This window comes from Talpa europaea (genome assembly GCF_964194135.1).
Source record: "Talpa europaea genome assembly, chromosome: 10".
NCBI classification, from domain to species: Eukaryota; Metazoa; Chordata; class Mammalia; order Eulipotyphla; family Talpidae; genus Talpa; species Talpa europaea.
In genome coordinates, this window is record NC_140077.1 from 90,049,545 (window position 1) to 90,072,692 (window position 23,148).

The following is a 23,148-nucleotide window of genomic DNA, read 5'->3' on the forward strand; positions in this document are numbered from 1 at the left end:
AGAGGGTTTTCCTCAGTCTTTGAAAAATAACAGAAAGTAAAGAGGAAAATCCAGAAAGAGAATGTGGCCTAAATTACAAGTAACCACAATTAGGCACTAGCATTAGGACAAGCAATGATGCAATAAAAATGGGGGAATTAGAATTTGGTTTGTTGTGTATTAATAACTCAATCATTGTAGACATCAAGAAGTTCGGCTTTCTCTCTCTCTCTCTCTCTCTCTCTCTCTCTCTCTCTCTCTCTCTCTCTCTCTTTCTCTCCCTCCCTTACTCCCTCTCATACACACACACAAAGAATGAAATTCTTGAACATAAAGCAAAACTACTACTGTGTTCCAGCAATTGCTAATATTTTCCTTCATTGGGCAATTAGCCAATCACCCAGCAATCTGTGTACAGAAAGCCACATCCATGTAAAATATTCAGTCAAATCCATTCTACATGCCACAATTTCATGTGGAAAATTGCAGGGGAAATAGAGAAGGAGATTACTTGGTATTAAATGTTTAACATTCATGTGAAGCAGTTGCAATGAAAACCTCATTGTGATTTTTCAGGCTGTATATTTCAGTTTATCTAATTCAATATGATAGAATAAACCAACATGATTATTTATTTTCTTCAGTTGCCTAGCCTGGAGATTCCACTCTTCATTAGCATGAACTGCTTATTTTCCTTGCCAGGGAAATCCAAGATAATTCCTCACATCTTTGTCTTCTAATATCCCATTGCTACTGACTATACTTCCTATGCAGAGGGGCACAGCCATTGCTTAGGCTAAATGCATGGGGAATTTTGATGTTTTTAATGCAGGCACTTTATGATCAAAATTAGAGCGTGTATGCTATCCAAAATGATGTAATTCAAACTCCCACTTATTTAATTTTGTGATTATCTTTCCATTCATTGCTCTCATTGTAATGTTCTTTTGATCAAAGAAACATTTTATTTTTAGGTTCTTACTTTTAAAATGATACTACTAGCAACATTCAGTAACCCAAAATAAATACCAGGGTTATCAGGACTTCTTAAAAGGAGAATTACTGATATTTAGAGCCAGATAATTTGGTGGGGGAGGGGAGGTGTGCACACACACGTGTGTTAAGGGGGGGCTATAGGGACTTGTCCTGTGCATTCTAGGCAGGCTGTCAATATCCCTGGCCTCTGTCCACTTAATGCCAGTAGCTAGCCTCTAGTCCAAGTCTGACAACCAAAATGTCTCTGGTCATTGCCAAATGTTCTCAGAGGGTGGGTGGGGGCAGGGTGGGGGCAAAGTCGCCACAGTGAGACCCACATTGTGTGCCTAATCTATCTGTTTTGAAACCAAAAAAGGTGAGGAAAGAAAGAAAACAAAACTTTTCATCTCTCCTCCTTCCTCTTTTCTTTTTGACTGTCCCACCCTCTATACCTAGATTTAAATAGTCAACCATCTGCATTCTTATCCTCTGTAATGGAGTTACTCTTTCAAAATTTCTTAAAAGCCTTTTGCAGTGTCATTTGAATAGATGCACCTTCAACTTCAAGTGGATTGTCAGAAGGACTAGAAGTCCACTAATCCCACTGGGTAAATGATCCGGTAAACCTTAGTATAACTCCACTTTGAGCCTTAAGCTAACAGCATGCGAAAAGATCAATAAGAATAAATTCAGAACTAATCAGGCCCCTTCTTTCAATGTTGACACAGTATTATTTATATCCCATAAATACCTTCTTGACTAAAATTCATCCTAGGAGATTGGCATCTGGCCAGTTCTATTCATATTTACTGTATTTATATAGTATGCTTGGCCAAGGATAATATTTAAGACAAAATATGCCTGAAGGCATATACAATATCTCTTATATTTTTACTTTTCAATCTCCAGTGCTAAAAATATTTCGTCTGAACCGTAGAAAATGTCCCACCAAGTGCTATCAGCAATCTGTAATGATATATAGCTCATTGAGTATAATCAGAGCATACTTGTAATATTTGAGCTGAAGTCACTCCCTGAACACTAATAAGTTGGTGGTAAAAAATGAACCAGTGATCTTTCCCAGGCCTTCATCTCTGGGGCTTCTGACCCTCGCCGGAATCACTGTAAGAAATGATAGGCACACTCTCCCCACAGCCACTCCAGTGAGGGCCTAGTTAAAAGCTAGGCAGAAAAGTTCTAAAAAGGGAAAGCTGATTTAGAAGTCAAGGTTATGCTTTCAATTTGCTCGTTAAAAATATGGTAGAGTGATTTCTTCTTCTTTTCTTCCTTTTTTTTTTTTTTTTTTTTTTGGAAGGGTTCACTGTTCACTATATTCCAGTATAACCAGAAAGTGCTGGGAAATCAGTTAACCTACTTGCTATAAAATTATCCACAGTCCCTGCAGAGTAGTATCAGCCTCTATGAATATGACTTTCTGCTCCTAAATTTCCATACAGCACACAAGCGTCAAAAATGTATATTTTCCTGGTGGCAGCCATTTTTTTATATACTGGATTTGCAGAGATTTCTAACTTATGTGGTGGCTAGGGTTGGGAATCCACACACTGATGTTCAGTGCTACCTTCTGAATTCCTAATAATCTGAGAATTTTCCCAAATTGGTGATAGCCGAGATCCTCAGCTAGCACTGGCTCAGGTCAGCTCCCAAGACTGGAGTCTGCTTGAAAGAACAAAGAATTGACCCCCTTGGGTCACTGGCTCTCTCCACCTATCTAATGATGAGCTCAGACCTCCTGCCTGGTATAAAAAGTGCCAGCAGTTCATTAGAGCCTTGCAGTAAACACGGAGGGATAAGCTGCTCAGATTCCATCAGACAAACTTGCCTTTCTCCCCGAATACCAAGCAACACTGATGCACGTGCTGGAGAAAGCAACTGATTCAACTCCCTGTTTGGTCTCCTTGGTTTTGGACTAATTACAATGAACTTTCTTTCCTAATATCTCCTTGGCTCCACCCCAGGTAGAAAAGCTTTCCTTCCCCAGGGGAATAACCAGGGTGGAGCATTATTTATCACCACTGTTGTGGATGGAGCCATAATTACAATAAAATCAGCCTGCTTGCCAGGATCTCCTGCATCTGCTCTGCTCTGGAACGAGAAGAGGAGAGGCTGCAGCCCCAGGAAGGTGGCCAGAAAGACTGGGTTAGACCCAGCGGCTGACATTCTGAGTCCATCAAGTACAAGACATGGCAAGTCACAGAGCTCCCCAGCGTCAAACTAAAAAGAAATATTAAAATAGAAGAGCACCACCCTGCAATTAGTACCTCTAGGATAAAATTACCAAGATGGCCATATTATCTATTTAGGCAAGACACAGAGACTTTGTGCAGAGAGCCTGCAAGTATATAGGGCATGTTAAGGGGAGGAGAGAAATAGGCAACCAATGAAAAGTTTATGACTTGGGATTTGGAATACGCAAATGTTGAAGTGGTATTTTTTTTCTTTTTCTCCTTCCTGGTATTTAACCCTGTCAGGTATCACTGAACGCCTCCTCTTTCTTTTTCTTTCTTTCCCTTTTTTTAAAGATGTGAAAATAATTCTAAGCTAACTATCCTCTTCCCTACCTCCCTAGGAAGTGCAGAATAAATCACTTCATTCCCATTGCTACTGGATGGCAGTTGGTTTTGAGGACAGTGCTCTCAAGAAAAGCCTGTAAGGAAAAAAATCGACTGTCTTCTGCTGGCTCTGAGATTTAGGAATGTGCCCAAGGAACTGCAGGAAGCCTTTGCAAGGGCAGCCAGCGGCAGGCTCAAGGGGGAGAAAGATAAACCCTAAACCCTTAAGAAAAACGATCTGCTACACCGGCGATCTTAAGAAGGCAGGCAGGTTTGGAGGAATTCTGGAAAACAGCATGAAGTAAAATCCCTTCTAGTCGTCAGAAACTAGGCTGTCTTTTCTACCGCTCCAGGTGAAATCAAAAGGGAGGGACCGGGTTGGAAGCTCTGGCCCGGGGGGGATGTAAAGGGCCACAGATTCCAAGCTGAGGGTTGTCGGTAGGTTTCCCTAAGGGTCTCCAAATCGGGTTTTGTCTTGTCGGTGCTGACATTTCAGGGGAGCTAGAGACAATAGCGAAAGCTGGGGGAACCCACAGGTCCTCACGCAAAGGGGCGCCTTCTGGAGAGGCTACTTTTGAACCCCTTTTTTTTAACCCTTCTTGCACCGGATTCCGAGGGAGACTCCAGGCCAATGGGAGCCGAGACGGCTCACCTCCCCAGGTTTCCCGGAGCAGCTCTGTCCCCGGGGGCGCCCCAGGGTTGACAGAGGAGAGTAGACTCCTAGCTGGTGGCGGAGGGAAGAATTTTCGGGGGAGAGGAGACCAGAATCACGCCTGAGAAAGGACGGAGGCGTGGGGGGCAGGGAGACAGGGAGAAAAATCAAGTCTAAGGTCAATGTTTTCGAGCCTAAGGTCCCCAAAGCCCACACTGGGGACGGAGAGGGTAGGACGAAGGACAGCAGGGGGAGAGCGAACGGAGACCTGGAGAGAGAAGGGCGAGCCCCGGAGGAGGTGGGGGGTTGAGAGCAACGCTGAACCTCGAAATGGAAGGGAAAAAACAGCACTTACTTTCGGAGGGCAGGAAGGACGGCATGTCTATCTTGTAAACCTCTTTGGCGTAGTATTCCTCGTCGCTCCTCTCGCGTTCGCAGGCAGCCGCTCTGCGACTCGCCTTCTCCTGGAGCAAGTCCCGGGTGCTGTTGTAGATGGAAATCACCTCCGGGGGCACTTCCTCGGGCTCGGGATAGTCTTCTGGGGGGCTGGTGAGCTTCAGCTTGCTCAGGATCTGCCCGCGGATGGCCTCGATCCTCTTACGCATGAACTGGTCCATGTCGAGCGTGCTGCAGGTAGACAGGCTGAGCGCCACCGTCACCAGATGCAGGAGCAGAAAAGCGCTCAGCACACAGTAGTGCATTTTTTTTTTCAAGGTGGAAAACTTTTTTTTAAGTGGAAAAAAAAAAAAAGGTCGGGGGGTAAAAAAGAAACCAACAACTCTCAAAGTACAGATCAGGTAGATATTTTTTTTAATGCCAAACTTTTGCAAACCATCGAGCGTCAAAGTCCAAGAGGGAAAAAAAAAAAAAAAAAAGGAGCTTGCTGGAATTCCTTTAAAAAGAAGCGGCAAGTCGTTTCCAAAGTGGAAATAGGAATGCACGAGGGGCCGGGGGAACCCTAACTTTGGGGAGCAGGATAAAGTTTCCTGGGAGCGCCGAGATGGGGGAGGGAAACAAGACGAGTGTCTCGGAGGCAGAAATGAATTTAAGAGGAGGAAACGGAGTTCAGTGTGTCAGTTTCGGACGCGGAGTGGCGGATCTGAACTCGGCTCCTCCGGCCAAAAGGGAAGAGAGGACAAGGTCCCGGGGCTGGCAGCTGGCGCGGCGGCGGGAGGGGCTCCGGGGCTCTGCAGGGGGCCCCCGGGCTGGCCCGGCGGGAATTTATATATTTAAAGAAGGAGCCGGGCGGCCCGGCCTTCCACCGCGGCGCCGCGAGCAGGAGCAGCCGCAGCTCGGGACCGCCGGGGCGCACACGTGTGTGCGCGTGTGTGCGTGTGTGAGTGTGTGTGTGTCCGTGTGCGCGCGCTGGGGGCGAGCCGGGCGCGCCGCGGGGAGGCGGGTGCGCGGCGCGGGGTGCTCGGGGCGCGCTCGGGTCCTGCCGGGCCGCGGAGGTGCCGAGGAGGCGACGATCGGGCTCCGGGAGCTGCGCGCTGTGGCCTCCACCCCGGCGGGTTACTCCACGTTGCCGCCGCCGCTGGCCCGTGCGTCCAGCCTCCAGCTCCCTCCTCCTCCTGCTCCTCCTGCGCCTCTCGCTCCAAACGCCAACCCCGCGACCGACGACCCGCTGCCGCCGCCGTGGCTTTCGCCCCTGCCAGCCCCCGGGACCGCTGACTTGGGGGGGCTTTATTCCTAAGGGCGTGGCGAAGGGGTTCCCTTGGGCTCCCACCCTCTCCTGGTTTCTCTCCTACTTGCACTTCCTCGCTTCGGGTAGGTAGGCACTTGGCAACCTGAAATGCACCCAGTCCTGCTTCCTTCTCTCGCCTTTCTGCAGGCAGGCAGCCCCTCCGCGGCTGGTTCCCACTGCCTCCCTAGACCGTTATCCTACGTTCTCCATCCCCTCTCCATGCTTCTTTCACTTGCTTCTCTCTCTCTCTCTCTCTCTCTCTCTCTCTCTCTCTCTCTCTCTCTCTCTCTCTCTCTCTCGTCGGAAGCTTCCGGAGCTCCCCTCTGAGCGAACCTTCTGCTGCCAGCAGATAACATCACGATCTTTCCTGGGAGGAGAGATTTATAAGTTCTCTCTGAACCACGTGTTTGCCTTCAACAAAGTGACGTGCTAGGATTACAGTCAGAAGTCCTCTCGTTTGCTCAGACCTCCTTTGCTGGCCCTGAGCGGTCGAGGGGGTGCGCAAAGGAGGGGGAGCATGGGGGAGGGGGCAGGAGGTGGCGTGTGCGCCCTGACAACAATGATTTACGGTATTTACTTTATATAGTCATTTTGGACCGGTCTGCTGAAGGACAAGCTAGCAAACCTCCCGTTTCTACTGAGCGTGGCTCACTCTGTTTCCCAAACCCGAATCACTTGTTCTGGGATGGAAGCTCACTCGCTCTGCTCTCTCTCTCTCTCTCTCTCTCTCTCTCTCTCTCTTCCCCCTTTCTCTCCCCCCCCCCCCAATCTCTGCAGTTACTTAGGGCCAGGCCAACACCAAGCCTAGTCCTCTCCAATCTAGGAATCACCTCCTACCTTTTCATGGAATCATTTTCTGAGTTTCCATAACATGTGAATAACACCCTGTCCCTAGGCTGATCTCAGCATATTTGGGTCTAGTCTCCTCCTTCATTTGACGGGGACCTGCTGAACACAGAGCTCCATCTTTTTCACCTGGAGAATGAAGTCTATTTGCTTGTCTTGCCGTCTGAGTGAATAAACAGATAGCCTTTCTCTGCTGCCGGAGCCATTCTTGATGGCTTTCTCTTCACCTTCTTCCCCCGCCAGACACCGGCGACCACCTCATTCTTTCCATGGCACACATCCAGGGAGCCGGACGCGAGTGTGAGGCTCCGGTTCTGTGCCACACTTGACCTGGCATTTTCGATTTCATCCTAGTCCAAGTTAGAGGAACACAGAATAATTCTTGCCACTATTCACTTTTCCCTTTTACCTTTAGTTACTCAAAGTCAACATTTTCATTTCATCTTGATTCCGTGCACTTGCCGACTGCACAGATGATTGAAACTGGAAACTGTTGAATTTTCCGCCAAACTCAAAGTCTCTATATTATTCTGTAGTTCAGATGTTCCTTTTATTGCAGAAAGTCATTGGGGACCTTCTCTGACTTGGAACTTACATTGTACATGTGCATGGGGCCTAGGGCTGTATGAGCAGTACAAGTAACAATAGCTAACACATATTCCAGTTAGTAACGCGGTCATATACATGGTCATATACTACCTAGAAAGCGTGTATTACTGTAATTACTCTTATTTGCCAGTGAGGAGTGGACAATAGGTTATGGGTCTTGCTCAGACCCAAGTCAGGGGTTGAGCTGAAATTCGGTCAAGATGCTTTGCCTCTGTTCTCACCGATTCTGTACTAAAAATCACCAGCTTCAGGCCCCTAGGTCTGGCAAACAGGGGTTCTGGTGATGTATATTTGGAAGAGAGCAAGTGCACTCTATTCCCCTTACAGATTTTTCAACTCCTAACATCACTTAAAGCCTCTGAGAATCTTGCAGCGAACTGTTCAACTCTTTCAAACCAGCATATTCCAAATTCCCCTGAGCTTGGAATTTTCTCTCTATTAACACATTTTGGAAAACTCTGAAGTAAATGACTTGTTCCAAGCTACTTCAGAATAATTCTAGAGGTGATTTATCAGCAGTTTCTTTTTCTTGAGGCCAATTTCAAATTGAAGCAACTTGAAAGGAGTTCGATAACCAGCAGCTCTTCCAAGAGTCTAGGCAAAATATAATCAAGAGGAGCTTCTTTGGGGCTAGAGGTTTCTTCTAGAAACCTCTAGATGTTCAAGAGTCCCAGTAACCCACCTGTACATGAAGCAGGCAAGAGAACATTCTTACATTGGGGCAGTCATAGAGCACAGGGAAGGAGCTGTCTGCGACCCGGAGGCGTGAAGATGGTGCTTTGGAATAGGGCTGGAGGCCTCAGAGTGCTGTCACTGATGATGCCACACTCTGCCGAGGACCTGGCGCCCGCCTCCCCTTGAGCCAGGGCAGCGACCTTCTCGGTATAGACACACCTGAGCTTACGAGGATGCAGATTAGATGTGGAGAGAGCAGCAAAAGTCCATCTACATCACTTCTAAGACAACAACCTAAGCCATAAATTCTTTTGACAATACCTCCCTCCCCAACATAAACACACACACGTTGTCTCTAATACTTAGCTCCTTGAACACACCACTTACTTAACAACCTCTGAGACCCTTGACCTGTTTTAAGAGGCTGTTTTTAATTTCCCCAAAGCCCTGGGAGAGCTGGGAAATCTGCTGGCTGGTAGGAAGTGTAGCATCGTAAGCAGGAGAGGAATCCTCCTGCACAGGTGAGTGCTCCTTTGAGGGCAGAAAGGGCAAGATGCATAAATGGATCCTCCCTGCTTTTGGAGGGCTCTAGGAATGGTTTAATGTCCATGTTCAAGATGTAAACATTGACTACAGTTGTGAAATCTCCCAATGCGCTGGGGACTTGACACGTGCTCATGGTAGAGCCTCTTTAACTCCTGGAGAGGCGCCAGTTCTCCTGACCACCCCAAAAGTTATCTAAGCAGTGTAGACAGTCCTGATTGGCCAAAGGAAGCAGGAGAATAGAGGGGTTAAAAGAGTAGTTTGCAGAGGTACATTTTTTTCGAGTTCAAATTTCAGTCACTTTCTGGCTTCATGATCCTGGCACAGTTACTCATTTTGTGTCAGTTTCTTCCTTTGTGAGGCGGAACACTCAGTGCCAACAGCGCGAGATGGTGTCACACCTGTCACACAACCTGGCACTTTACCTGCTCTTCACGTGTCACCACCATTAGCTCACCCTCTCTCATCTCATCTTCCTTTTTTTCTGGAATAAGAAAACACACGGGGACTCTGTGTTCCTCAGATACAAGCAGATGAAAAACCCAAGGAGACACCTGTCAGGATTTATTTCATGGTTGAGTCTCCTAGTGGGCTCTGTTGAGGTACATGGTCATTGAGGACTTTTAAACATGACAATATTTTGTCCCCAGTAATTGTAGGAAGAAAGGACAAGAAAATGGACTTTTGGTGAACAGAATCATGAATGGCTGCCCAAGTTTAGTAATGTCCAAATTCAAGATTGACTTTACAGGCTGAGATGGAATTGTGTTATCCTGATCAGAAAGGTAGAAGGTACAGCTTTTTCAGCCACTAGCCCTTCTCTGCTCTCTGCTCACTTAATGGGCCTGGGCACTTAAGTGATATGGCGTTCCTACAAGAGGCTAAACAAATGTCTGAGATCAAGATAACTAGGACTCCCTGTCCTGGAGTTTTACCCCACAGAGCACAGGCAAGAGATCATAACCCAGGTCTCTGTGCAAACACTGATGAAAGAATAACTCCATTTGTAATGATCCTGAAAGCCTCCCATAATGGCTTCAAACATGAAATCCAGGAGGTGGGAAAAAGAAATACAGGGGACTCCTGTCATTGATTACATTTCAATGTAAATTGTGACATTTGGTACATGTAAAATGGGAAGATAGAGCAAAAACCTTTTTTTTTCCTTCCAATTTTGTCTTTGATCAAAAAATGTTTGGTCTGTAACAAATTTTGTCTCCGATTCTGCATGCAGAGCTCAACACCTTTCTGTTCTCAGAATCCTATAGTGGAGTGATCAGTACCCCCATCCCTCCAACCCCCAAGCCAAGACCATTCTCTATCTTGTAGCTATAGGTCAATCTAAGAATGAACTGATAAGGAGAAAGAGGGAACAATGGATGTGCTCAAAGCTAAGAGACAGGGACTAGGTGAGAGGAAGCACAGCAGCGGGTTGTGAGGCTTTATGAAGTGATCTGTGATATACCGTGGGCACTGTAGTCTGACCCTTTGGACATATAATTAGCTGCTGGCCTATTGCTTGCCCTGAGACCAGTCCCTGAGGAGGGAGGTCTTTGTTGGGAGCCTGCCTCTCAGGCTCCACCCCCCCCATCAGTTTCTGGCTTCTGCCCCCTGGTGAAATTCATTCACTGAAATAGCATTTAATGACTGATATAAATAGCATTTAGTGACTGATAAAAATAACATTAGCGACTGATATAAATAAATGAACATATGGGGACAGTTGTCGGGTAGTTAAACTTGGATATAGGCTTAATAAAATACTGATGTTGATAAAAAAAGAAGGCGGCAGAATTTTCCTTAGTTTTCAGGGTAGTTTAATTCTTGACTTACAGAAATCCTACTTTCAGGAAAAGAAGCAGGCGCATACGCACCTAACCATCCCTCTCCCACTACACTCACCCACCAGTCCATTGTCCCCAGACACACATCCTAAGCAGGGAACCAGGATTAGGTTTCAAGGAGAGAGGAAGAGGGACAAGTATTGTCACAATAAAAACAAGAGGTGAGGAAGGGAACGGGAAGACAGATGAGGGTAAAAACATAGAGTAACCTTTAGTTTTTAAGACATGTGCTCTTTGAGTGAATTTGTCATCCTTTCAGCGGGCTTCATAGGTTTTGTCCAACTCCGAATAGGTAAATTTCCACTCGTCACACCGCCCGTTTATATTCCCAACAACCTTGCTTTTCTGTTGCCTCAATCATGCTGCAGTGAAAAAAGAAAAATAAAACAAAAGCCAAGAGGAAATTGTAATTACACCTTCAAAGAAAACCTTGATGTAGTTTTTTTTGTTAGAATGGAAAAGCAGTAAATAAGTATTTTAAGAAGCAAAGTATAAGTATGCTTTAAGAAATCTGTTTAAAAGCAAAGTCAAATGGGTCGTTAGGATTTGTAAAACTGCAGAATAATGACCACAAACTTTAGTGATGTTTGTTTCAAGTCTTAGACAAGAAAGTTCTTTTAACTAGGGTTGAACATATAATTTATCACACAAACCTGAGCACATTCGAGAGAAAAGAGGATGCCATTCGTAAACATATTGCGGCAGTCCCACTTACCCTATTTAAACGGAGCTACTTTAAACTTGGAATCTGTAACATCAGTCAGACATGCATTTCTTTTAGTTACAATAGTCATCAATTTTCCCAGCCTTTTCCCTCTTTGCCTGTACTGCAGATTAGAATAATCATCATCAGAGCTTCCTTTTGAAAATACTTGTACGATTGTAGAGTTGGTAAAAATATGCACCCCAAAATAGGAAGCCCCTCACAGGGACTTGGGTAACCTGGTTTTGAGTGGCATGAAAGTCCCTCAAGGAAGGAAGGAAAGAAGGAAGAAGATGAAGGCTGGGGATGAGCATGCATTTCATCTATTCTGTGTAAAGTCCAACCATTTGTCAATGAAGGAAAAAAAAAAAAACAATGGATAAAGAATTTGAAAAGTATAAAAATGAATTCTGTCCCCTTCCTATTTCAGTGTCCGGAACAGCACGTTCCTATGTGCCATTTGGAGAGCGGGCCACTTAGTACTTTTTGCACAGTAAGAACAGTAAGGGCTTCACGTCACACCGACACCTGGGAAGTTAACTTTACTACATGCAAGACTTGTTTCTGGTGAATGTGAACATTTTTGGGACTCAGAGTTCTACGATTTCTGCTTTTTTCTTAGATTCCGCAGTTCTATCTGTGTCCTTGTAAGCACAAAGGCGGTACCTTTACGGTTTCTATCAAATGGCAAGCTGTTTACCACACGCCAAAGAAATAAATCCCAAAATGGGTGTGTGTGCTATGACCTGAAGAGATGTCAGCCATATACAGATGATTCTGGCTGCCTGGTTATTAGAGATAACAAGTTTTGTTCTTGGTTTCTTTAAGAGGTCTTTGTTTTTCAATGTCACATTAATTAAGATCATTAAAGGACAATTAAATCTAATCAATCCTGTGGCAGCACTGATTGTTCAGAAACTAGACACTCATCTGGTTGTGGGAAAAAGATTTTTTAATCTAGAATTCTAAAATAGCCTGACTCATGCCACCTACTGGAGAGCAGGGGTATGGCTTACAAGTCTCTATATGGAGTAAGCCAACTTGTGATTATCTTCTCTGAGTATTCACCTCACTGGGAGTACAGTATCATTTTGCTGTATAATATTTTCACACTCTGACATGTTTAGCAGTTTCACCCTAAGAATATTTTCCATTTATCTTCTCTTTTTCAGACTAATGTCACTATTTGATAAAAAAGGAAAACTATTATTTCACATATATATGGGAAAACAGGTATGTATGGGAAAAGATCAGGAACAATGGAATTTCTTTAAAGTGTTAGTTGCCTGTTGTCTGCTCCAGTCAACAATACTCAAAGGTAAAATCTAGTCTTCATTTCTAAAGCTTACTTGGAATATCTAATAGCAAAATGTCAGCACTGACACTTTTTGAGTCATCTGATGTCATAAAATAGCAAAAAGCAGCTTATGGACAAAATGTATGATAGTGATAAAAGGAGCAAAGTCACATCCTACAGACAAAATCATGGGCCACCACTCTGCTAGTTACAATAGTTTCATTTCTGCAGCATCCAGAAAACTAATGTGAAGTTACCAGACATACTCAAACACTATAATAAATTCTCCAAGTACACTGTATAATAAACTGACATTAACAATCAAAATGAAGCCTGGGGTGGGGGTTAGGGGGATATGCTACTTCAAATTCTAAATGCCAATGCCTGGAAAATTTTCATCTTTTGATATGTGGTGTCTGCTTCTATTTTCCACTTATCATCGGTTCCTATCGTAGGTAACTGACCAAAGAACAGGACATGCCCGTTCATTTGTTCAGAGCAAAGTTCAATTTCTAGAATCTCATTAATAAGATATAAATATCATCTAAAACATAAGGACTCACTCTTGTGTATAGCTGCTCTGCCACTTGGGCTTGGACTTGACCATATTGGCTGTGACTTTCAGCAAATTAATCTACCGCCAGCTTCCAACCTGTGTCTTGGGGACAATGGCAGCACCAACATTATAGGGCTATTAAGAAGACAGTACGAGTTAAGGAGATTATAAACCATAAGCAGAATCTGCCACATAATAAACACCATGTAAGGATTTGCTGTTATTACTTTTCCAAATTTTCCTATTTGTTCTTTTCCAACTTTTTCTATTTGATTGACTGATGAGACTATCAAAACAAGATGCATGAAAGCAAAATGGCAATCCTGATTTCTAAATAAATCCAAAAAAAGAGGTCCTCATTTCAAAATAGATTTTTATTAATCAAGAGGGCACAGAGGAGCAGTAGAGATACATGAGAGGTAAAGAGCTTTTTGTGTGTATTTGTTCAATATTCTAAGCAAAGTAGTTAGTAAAATTTAAAAGCAAATCATACTCTTCATTCAGTCCTCTCCATATCAACCCAGAAAGTTCTACTAGCTTTTTGTATGTCAGGATCTTAAGTGTCAGATTTGTCTTTCCAGATGGACTTCTTAAAAAAGATTTTACACCATTTGTTTCTTACATTTTCAGTTCGTGTATTATTTACTGGCAAGTGCCCTTAAGGGCTGCCAGCAAGGGCAGCAGCAACGGGGAAGCACTAACGTTCACATCCGTGTCCTATCACTCAACTCATACTTACTGTGCCTTAGATTAAACCAATAAATACTGTAACGCTCTTTACAAAGCTTTTCTTTTGGTAATCAAGATCTTTTCCTGAGGAGGGTTCCAGAAGTAGAGTTATTAGTACTCAATAAGTACATACTCTGACGCACTTTAAACTTCCAATGGGGAGGGGGGGTGGTGTCCCTGGTCTAAAAGAGGAGCTTTACAGTTAAGTCGGAGATGAGTGACACATCTCCAGGCATAGCACTCAGTTCCCCAGATGAACAAGAGAACATTCTTGAGGCTTCCTCCAAAGCTGTGCTAGACACACTGCAGACATCACTCAAATCCTTCTGGTCCCACAATACATCCCTCCACCAGATTTCCATGCTGGCTTCAAAGGTTGAGGAAATCAGGGTGTCAAGGACACAGAGCTAGTATAAGGGCTACCTGAACTCTGAACTCAGCTTTGATTCCAAAATTCTGTTGTCGTCTGCCAGTGAAGGCTCCTATCTCAAAAACTGCCTAATGTATATATATTCTCACTTATCAAAGAGAGTAGCAGGTCCTAAGAACCAAATTAGGGCAGTTGTGTGTCATGTGGTGTAATTATTCCTGGCTTCTTGCCATTTTCAGAGGACACTATTACTTGAAACTTTTGGACTCTGAGCTTTTATATAAACGCACTTGAGCGCCCAGTGTTATTGCACGAAGACCAACAGCAGGAACAGCCGCTGTTAGGCTTCGGGTATCTCAGGGTTTCAGGGCTATGGCTGCATCTGGTCACCTCGATGATGTTTTCAGATCTGATATCCACCCACTGTTTATGTCCATTCAGAGGGAGGGGGTGCTTTTATATCAAAGACCCAAGTCTGGTTTCGCAAGCACTAAGCGGCAACTGTCCAGTCGCCCCGGGGGAACCAGCAGCTGCAAGGCCACCCACGCAGAGGTCGCAGCTCTCAGCTGTCTCTGGGCTCAGCCAAAGGTCCTGACCCCACACAAATTTGATGTGCCTGCTTTGATGTTTATGAATTGCTGCATTAAAAATGCAGGATAATGATGCAGGGGTTAGAGAAACTGTTATTTATACAAATGTGGTTAACACCTCATCATTTTGAACTTGTTGTGCTAATAATGCTCATTGTGCTCTGTTTTTTTGGTCCCTGCCCCACCCCACCGCCCCCAAATCTGCAACCTGCATTGGCTCTGGCAGGATATCGGGTGTGTTCTGGAAGTCTGGAGGTGTTGGACAACTCTCGGGTCCTACACTGCAGGCACTTCAGGAAACCTAAATAAGGAGGCTCCCCAATCTGAGTGCAAAGTTTGGGATTTCATGCAACTTAGATGGTATCAGATTCTGCTGCTCTGACAGTTCTCACGCTGCTCCTTCTAGTACACCAGAAACATCCTCTTTTCGAGTACAGTATTAAGATTTAAAGTTTGGTGTGTTAATTCTGAAAGCTGCAGATGAGAACACTGAAAAATGAAGGTAACAGTGGTTACCTCGGGCAATAATGTAATTATTAAGCAAAGTATCTTTTCCAAAATAAAAAGGAAAGAGACAAGTAATAACCTCATCAATGAAACTGTCAGTATTTTTAGAATGCTGAAATTGTATCTCTAAAATTTAATGGGAAAAACTCAATATAGACTTATGATCCCCAAATTTATTTTTATTGTACAAAATATATGCTTTGCAATTTTTTTCTCTTCGTATTAGGCAGGTCACCAATGAAAATTTAGTTAAAAATTCACTTCCTTTGCATCACTAGCCACATTTGAAATGCTACAATGGCCAGTAGAGAAATAAAACACACCCATCATCATGGAGTGCCATCATCATGGGACTTAGAAACTAAAATTATAAGGAATTACAGCCATTCTTCTAATAGAATCCTTGCTTACTTACTCAGATGAAAATCTAAGAGCATCTGAAATTAATACATACTTGTGCTATTGAGGAAGGAGAACAAGAAGAGTGAGGTGACCACACAGGACTAGACACTCAATAAAACATGCTGTGACGGTCTCTGGGGCATGTCTTTTGAACACAAGGTTCATCACACATCAAGATAAAAAACCCATCCTAACTTTCTGAAATCATGCTTAGTAGACTAGATAAAAAATATGAATGGGATACTCTAAGCTGGTAAGCACTCTCTGGAGAAACTAAAATTATTTAAGGATTGTTAGAATGTATCGTCAATCTTTAACATTCTGATTTGGTTCAGAACAGCGCTTAGCCTTTTGTGAAACACCAGTCACTGATTCTAAATTTTTTATCGGCTCCTCAAACACCATTCTACTTCCAAATCTGCTCAGAGGTCCTCTCGATTAATACATTTCATCAAGTTTCAGAAAAGCTCAGCCGGCAAAAATGTTCACCAGGCCTACCTTTGCTGCAGGAGTCAGTAAGATTCATCTCTCCAGCTGGCCAAAGTTCAGACTCCTGTTTTCTTGGGGAAGGAATGAGAGAGCTTTTTGTAGGCATGGAGTCGTTCTCTCTCCTGTTTCCAAAATGTGTTCATACTGCCAATTCACCTCAAATAGTCTTCGTACTCATAACTTCTGCAGGGCCTGACTGAGTAGGCCTATCACTCACACTCCAGGGGACAGGGCTGTCTGTCACAGAGATCCCCACAGATGAGCTGTAGGAAAGAGCCACCTGAATTTTCTTCCCTCATTGAAAAACACCCCTCTCCCCCCACAGTTAACCTATAGATAGCACACCAACCAATTCATCTGTCCACAGCTTTGGATGAGTTTCATTATTCTAACATACTAATTTAGCTTTCATTTTAACTTTTAAAAGGTTATCTTTAGCAAATATTTTTAAAGTCCGGGCAGATATCTGATTTAGTTCAAATTATCACTGTGATACCAAATTGCCACACTATCCAAATCATACCATGAGGTCTTACTGCAGAAACTCTAAAAAAGGAAGAGGAGATTCAACATTTTGGCCTTTACAGGAGGAAAGTGATAATTTTGTTATAAGCAGTATCATTACTCAAATGATTCTAGCAGTTTCTGGAACGGGTGCTTTATTAACTCAAGGTACATGGTTTACTTTGTATATAATTATGTTGGGAAAGTTAAGAAACAACAGTGGCTGAAGGTGCTCTACACATAAGGTAGAAATGTACTATTTGCTATTTTATATGCTGCTGTGGATTGAATGAATGTATGCCCCCCCCCATCATATTTGGGAGCCCTAAATTGCAAAGTGATGGTATTTTAGAGGTAAACTCTTTGTGAGGTAACTAGGTACTGAGGGTGGAGCTCTGGTGAACGGGACCAGTGGCTTGTAGGAAGGGACACTGATAGCGCAGGGATCAGCTGTGCACACAGCAGGAAAAGGACCCTTAGCAGCGAAGGCACCCAGAGTTTGGTTTTCCACCCTCCTGAAGTATGAGAAACACACACACACACACACACACACACACACACATGCTTCCTTAAGAAGTCGCAAATGGGGCTTCCCTGGCGGCGCAGGTGGTTGAGCGCAGCACTGTGAAGCTGTCTGTCCACAGCCTCTGCAGTGCGGGTTTGATCCGGCCGGCCGGGGAGATACCCACATGGCGCAGCAGACCTCTCCTGTCTTGCCCGCTGCTCCCTCAGCAGTGTATTTCAGTCAGTCTGCCTGTTCTGTTCCCCGCTCTGTCTCTGGTGAATCCTCTCATCCTCCTGCACATCTGGCCTGTACCCCGTTCTTGTATGCATGAATAAATCTTTAAAAAAAAAAAAAAAGAAATTGCAAATGGTTAAAAATATATTTACTGAATTTTCAAATGTTGGTTGAAAGAGTGAAATTCATGTGGCACAAACATGCCCATGTAATTCACACAGCGATGGCACCATAGTCATTAAAAAGCCTATCCCATCTCACCTAGGGCTCAAGCCCCCCGTACCTAATGTTACCAAAAACCTATAATGAAATAACAAAACACAAGTACATACAAAGAGAAAAGTTATCCAAAGGTTGCAAAAGTGCCAACTTACTGATTTCATTTTCTACTATCTCTTTTATAGAAATACTTATATTCTTTGAAGATTCCTTGACAGTCCTTTTCTTAGATACCATGAGTCCTTTAATACAGCTTATGTCTTCAGCTTGTCCCTTCACACTTCAACCTCAGGGCTTACTGAGGCATCTAGAAACTGGAGGCAAAGAGCTTTTGAATGAAGCTCTGTGCTCCCATGTCCTCGAGACTAGTACAGGTATCAGGATTAATATGGGGGTGGCCACTGAATATTAGGTACATTCCTATGCACTAAAAACACACTGAAAAGCCCTGTTTTCCAGATTTAAACTTTCTCTTCTCACCCACTTGTTACAAAAGACAAAATATTTTTAAGAACTTGACTTTATCCCCAGATAAACCTCCCAGAAACTCTTACTGAATCATTTTACAGCCTATGTTCTGAAAGTGAGTCTCAAACTATTCCATCCATGGGGATTCCAAGAAGTGATTTCCAATGAGTAGAATAAACCTTGATCTCTGCAGAATTCTAGGTAATTAATTCATGCTCCAGTTACATGTAAAGTACTAAGCTCAACGACCAAGATGTTCCTAAGTTGCTTTCAGCCCTAAACAGTATTATCTTTGACTTTGACTTAGTGCTCAACACTAAGCATCTGCCCAGCCATCTAAACAGCCAGGTAAGGGAATATAATACCCAGGAACTAGTAAGCTGGTAGTTATTTTCCCTAGTTCCTTCTAAACAAATAAAAATAACCTCTTCATTAGCCTGTTACCTGAAATAGCCACCAAAAATAAAACCCCAACATTCTTATATTTAGGCAAACGGGGGATGCAATTCTTTTTTCCCTCCTCCTTAAAGAACACAAAGACAAAATAGGAAGATGAAATTATTCATCTGATTGATATTAGTGAATTTAATGTCAATAAAATATTTAGGGTAAAGGTGACAGAGCTACATTATTTAAAATGTTCAGTTGAGGAGAGTCATTTAGTCTACAATTATGTGCTCATCTTTAGATGCTTATTTATAAGTGGTGGTATTTTGCTTAAAACTTTTATAATCAGGATGTAGAAATAATACAAACTAATCACAGCTTTATGGTTAAAAACTGTTTCATGAAATGTGTGTGTGTGTGTATATATATATATATATATATATATATATATATATATATATATACAGTCAGCAAACATAGTGATTTTTTTTTTTATACTGGCAACTCAAGTTTTATTTTGGAATAAAATAATTTTTGAAAGGAGAAAATATGTTTGAACATTCTCTTCCTTACTTTCATTTTGAAAACTGTTCAATTTTAAAAAAATGTTTAAACCAAGGATTATACAATGAATACATTTTAAAACAACTTTTCATAAATGAGAAGTAATTCACCCATTCCTACCACTCAAATGTTCTATTCAGCGGAATTTTGGTAAAGTTTTAGTATGATCCAGACATAGATTCATAGCAAAAAATAAAGTATCTTTAATTTGGGGGAGGAAAAAAACGTTTTTAAGTGCTACAAATAATTCTTTACAAAATTATCTACATGTTGGCTTATATAGAAATATCTGTATTCAGTTACACTGGGGTATTCGGCGCTCCCGTAACACTACCGAGGAACCTGCTCACGTTTATTTATATTACACCAAAAGAATGGCAGTTCCATAATTCAGTAAGACTCAAAAGTTCAAAAGCTGGGGTCAATACAAACATGCGTTTTGAGTTCTGCTGGTTTGATCACTTGATAACTTAGAAGGGCACCTTCCTTTATGGTCACAAATACCAGGCTGTGGGCTAATTTAACTTCAGTTATTTAACACTTGTAATACTCAGATGGATTTGAAGCATAAACATCTCTGCTAGCACAGGGCTGGGGAGAGGGCTACCCCGCAATACCTAACAGATGGAAGTATGTGCGGGTGGGCAACAGGAGGGAGCATTCTTACTACAGCAAGCTGTAGAGAGAGAAGGAGCTTGAAGAAAGCAACAGATCCCAAATGTTAAATCATTCTCCTATAAACTTCAGATAGGAGGTCCAGTTTCACAGACATTTTAGAATGATATTAAATTACTTCCTCTTCTCTTTTGTTTAATTGTTTAACAGCTAGACACCAAAAATCACCTGACTGAAAAATCTTGAACCCAGAGGTGAGGGCATCAATCTCACCGCAGAGGTGGCATTCTGCTGCAGACTACCTGCTGCCCCCCCCCCCGCCCTTCCCCATCAGTGCACACGGGAGAGCTAAGCTGACTCAGATATTTAGGGAGGGGGGAAAAGGAGACTAAAACTTGTAAAATATACTTCCCAACAGATCATGCCTCATCGCAGAAGTTGAACATGAGCATTTCCACCTCAGTAAATCTCACATGCTAAAATAACCTAAACTTAAAATAAATCTAAGACTTTATCTATACGTATTATTTAGCACAGAAAAGGAAGTAATATAAAATAGAGATTTTGTATGTTTCTTAAATCCTGTTTGCCAAAATATCTAAAAATAAATCCAAAATCACAAACACTATAATTTAAAAGTTTACTACACAAGTTTTTCTCAAAAGTTCACCAAAACAACCAACTCTTGCCCCACAAAACCCCACACACATATAGGTCAGTAGCTGCAAGATAAAACGTACTAGATTGAGTTCATGTTCACTATGAATTGCTATTGCATTCAAGAAACACAGGTGATATCAGAACAAACCATGTCCACGACCCTCATGTAAACCTGTTAACGACCCGGCAAAATGCCCATCTCATTGGCCCAGCAGAAATGTTTCTTTTTACAACTGTTTTGAGGAATAATGCTTACAACTATACAAAGTTTGAAAATATAAATTTAACAGAGTTTATGTGAAAACAGGGAAACATGAAAGCTGGTAACAGTAAAAGTCTTTGGCTTTCTTACAAACAGTGTCCTTCATGTTGGAGCACGAAGTACTTTTTTCTATGAAAAAATTACATGTCCAGGTCATCACATGTCATCACATGTCATCACATGTCCAGGTCGCTGGCAGGCCCTGGTCAGCTGTGGTCTGGCTCGTCACTTTCCTTGTCCCAGTCCTTCATGGACGCTCCCATCATGAAGTCATCCCGGAGGATCGTCCATCCTGGACCCTCTTCTGCTTCCACTGCACTCTGGGGAAAATGACAGAAACCAATATTCAAAGGTCAATTTAATCAGAAGGAAACAGAAAAGTCCAAGCCACAAAAATAAAAATTTGTCAGCACTTAAGTTTTATACCAAGGCCAAAGCCAAGACAAATCATAAGCTATACACTAATCATACATGTACAGATATATTAAAAGAACTACACGTTAATGAAATATTTTAACCCCGTAAAAGAATCATGGAAGCAAAATATCTATTTTATCTTTTTTTTTTTTTTTTGGCAGTAGGGGGAAAAATGTAGGACAATTTAGGTTTGGTAACAATTTTCAAAATCTGATAAAGTGCTTTATTGCACACAATGTGCTTTAATGTTCAGCGATAACTTATTACAAAACTAGATATTTAACAGAATCTTTAACCTAAATTATAGAAGAGAAAAGGAAACTAATGTGGCACTAGGCTAGGCTTTTGCAGATACAATCTCATTTAACATTTGATCAAAGCTTGAACCAAATGTTCTTTATTTAGGTTACAATCTCACTGCCTGTTCCAATCATGCAATCAAAAGACTAAGCACAAGCTAAAATTATAAATAACTGAAGCAGACAATAAACATAGCAGTAGTTAATTCATCTTGTTTGTTTGTAGGATTTATGTAAAACTAGAGCGCTTAGGATATACAGCCTCTGGGTCCATGGTACAACAGTGCCACCTTGTGGTACTAGTTAAATAATACAACATATGCAAATCTCAGCGCCGAGATTTCTTCTCTTCATTCCACAGATAGTCACTGAGAACCGTGTGTCAAGCATTGTTCTCAACACTGGAGATACAGAGATGAATAAAACAAAGTCCCTGTCATCGTGGAGCTAACACCTATGTGCTCTGTTTATTCCATTCACAGGGACATACAATGTTGGAAAAATCTCTCTAAATATGCAAAACCCCATGCCTTTGTTAGGAAACAGTGTTATCTTTATGGAGGTCTAGTAATCATATGAAATACAATTTTAAGAAAAAGGACACTAAAGACATTTTCTGGATTCCAAGATACTACTTATCTAATTCTGCCGAAACTTCAGTAACAACAAACAGACCTGAAATAGTCATTACATTTTAAAAGTAGGATGCTACTACAAACAACTGGCCTACTCCTGCTTCCTGGGACCAGAGTTCAGCAGGTCTTGAGCTTCAACAGAGCCTAAAGACTGCACAGATTTCAGCACGGACTCAGTAAGTTACACAGCACACTCTGTACTATAGTTTAACCAACATAAATAAAAAACATCTGCGCTAGTTAAAAGCCAACAAGAAAACAGCTCCACTCCTCATGTTGCACGGATAGGAGAGCAATAAAGCAGGAAAGTAATTTATATCTCTGCTCACGAGAGTACGCTAACACCTCTCCATTCCTCATTTCTACAATATCAAGCCTACATTCCTAAAACATTTTCTGCATCTATTAGATTGAGTTACCTGGATAACTGGATAAAAGGCCTTGTCCCCTGATCCAACCCAGATTTTCTTTGCCAATTTCCTCATCTCAAAGAAGAATAGAGCTGGTCCCAAAGAACAGAGACCCACTTAAAAACAACAATTCTAAGACTTCGCTTGCAAAATTAGTAATTGAAAGTTTTCCATTAAATTCTAAAAACTGCATGCTCCCTGGTACAGTCATCACAGGTACTGACTAGTAAAGAGCTGTCCTGACTTGCTATGGGTCTGCTTATCTTAAACAGTCTGTTCAGCCACCATTTTTGTTACCCAAGGTTATGCATTCCTATACAAGACCAGAATGCCCTGGTCAATCAGTTATAGGAGACTAACCCTACAAGGTGCCTTTCCTATCAATCAAGAGCAGAAAGCTTGATCACCCTGGAAAGGATATGCATTATGAGGTATCACCAGGGGTGCCTGGGGGGCTGTTGACTGATATAACAAGGGACCCCAGAAGATGATGAGACTGAAACCATGGCTACGGGTTTAGGGCTTGCTTTCAATCACAATACTGAGTTATCAAACAAATGAGAAGTGTTTGGGGGGCAGACTAACGATCCCTAAAACTATAGATGACATAGCACATTTTCTAGTTTCATCCTTCCCTTTTCTCCTTTTCCTCCTTCCCCACACAACTGATACTCTATGATTATTCTAAGAATAAGGCCAGGATCTTGCTCTTCAAGCAGCATCCTACATTGTAGAGCCTGCTCCACAACTCTATCAGTGTGGTTGCCAATGCAACAACTTGCACATTTGTATTTACACCCATTCCTGCACAACCTCAGGGGTAAGCTTCACATTTAGACACCCACAGCCAATCCACTATCAACATGCCACCACCAGAGCAGGCACTGACTGACCCCCACGAAGAGTGAGTCCTCGAGATGTCACGCCACTGGCCAGTTTCTGTTGG

The 23,148-nt window shown here is 42.5% G+C and overlaps 2 protein-coding genes across 3 annotated transcripts in view; both read right to left on the reverse strand.

Moving 5' to 3' along the window:
* TGFB2 (transforming growth factor beta 2) overlaps positions 1-4,880 on the reverse strand; it is a gene marked incomplete at its 5' end in the record, with an annotated part of 72,201 nt that extends 67,321 nt beyond the window's left edge. For both annotated transcript variants that reach the window (XM_084245961.1, XM_084245960.1), the window contains one exon: positions 4,535-4,880. In XM_084245961.1, the coding sequence (XP_084102087.1) occupies positions 4,535-4,880 (346 nt within the window). The remainder of the gene's footprint in view (positions 1-4,534) is intronic.
* A 15,767-nt stretch (positions 4,881-20,647) lies between these two features.
* The window catches only part of RRP15 (ribosomal RNA processing 15 homolog), a gene marked incomplete at its 3' end in the record, with an annotated part of 29,921 nt that continues 27,420 nt past the window's right edge, over positions 20,648-23,148 (reverse strand). The window contains exon 5 of the mRNA XM_084245700.1: positions 20,648-20,761. Coding sequence (XP_084101826.1) covers positions 20,648-20,761 — 114 coding nt within the window. The remainder of the gene's footprint in view (positions 20,762-23,148) is intronic.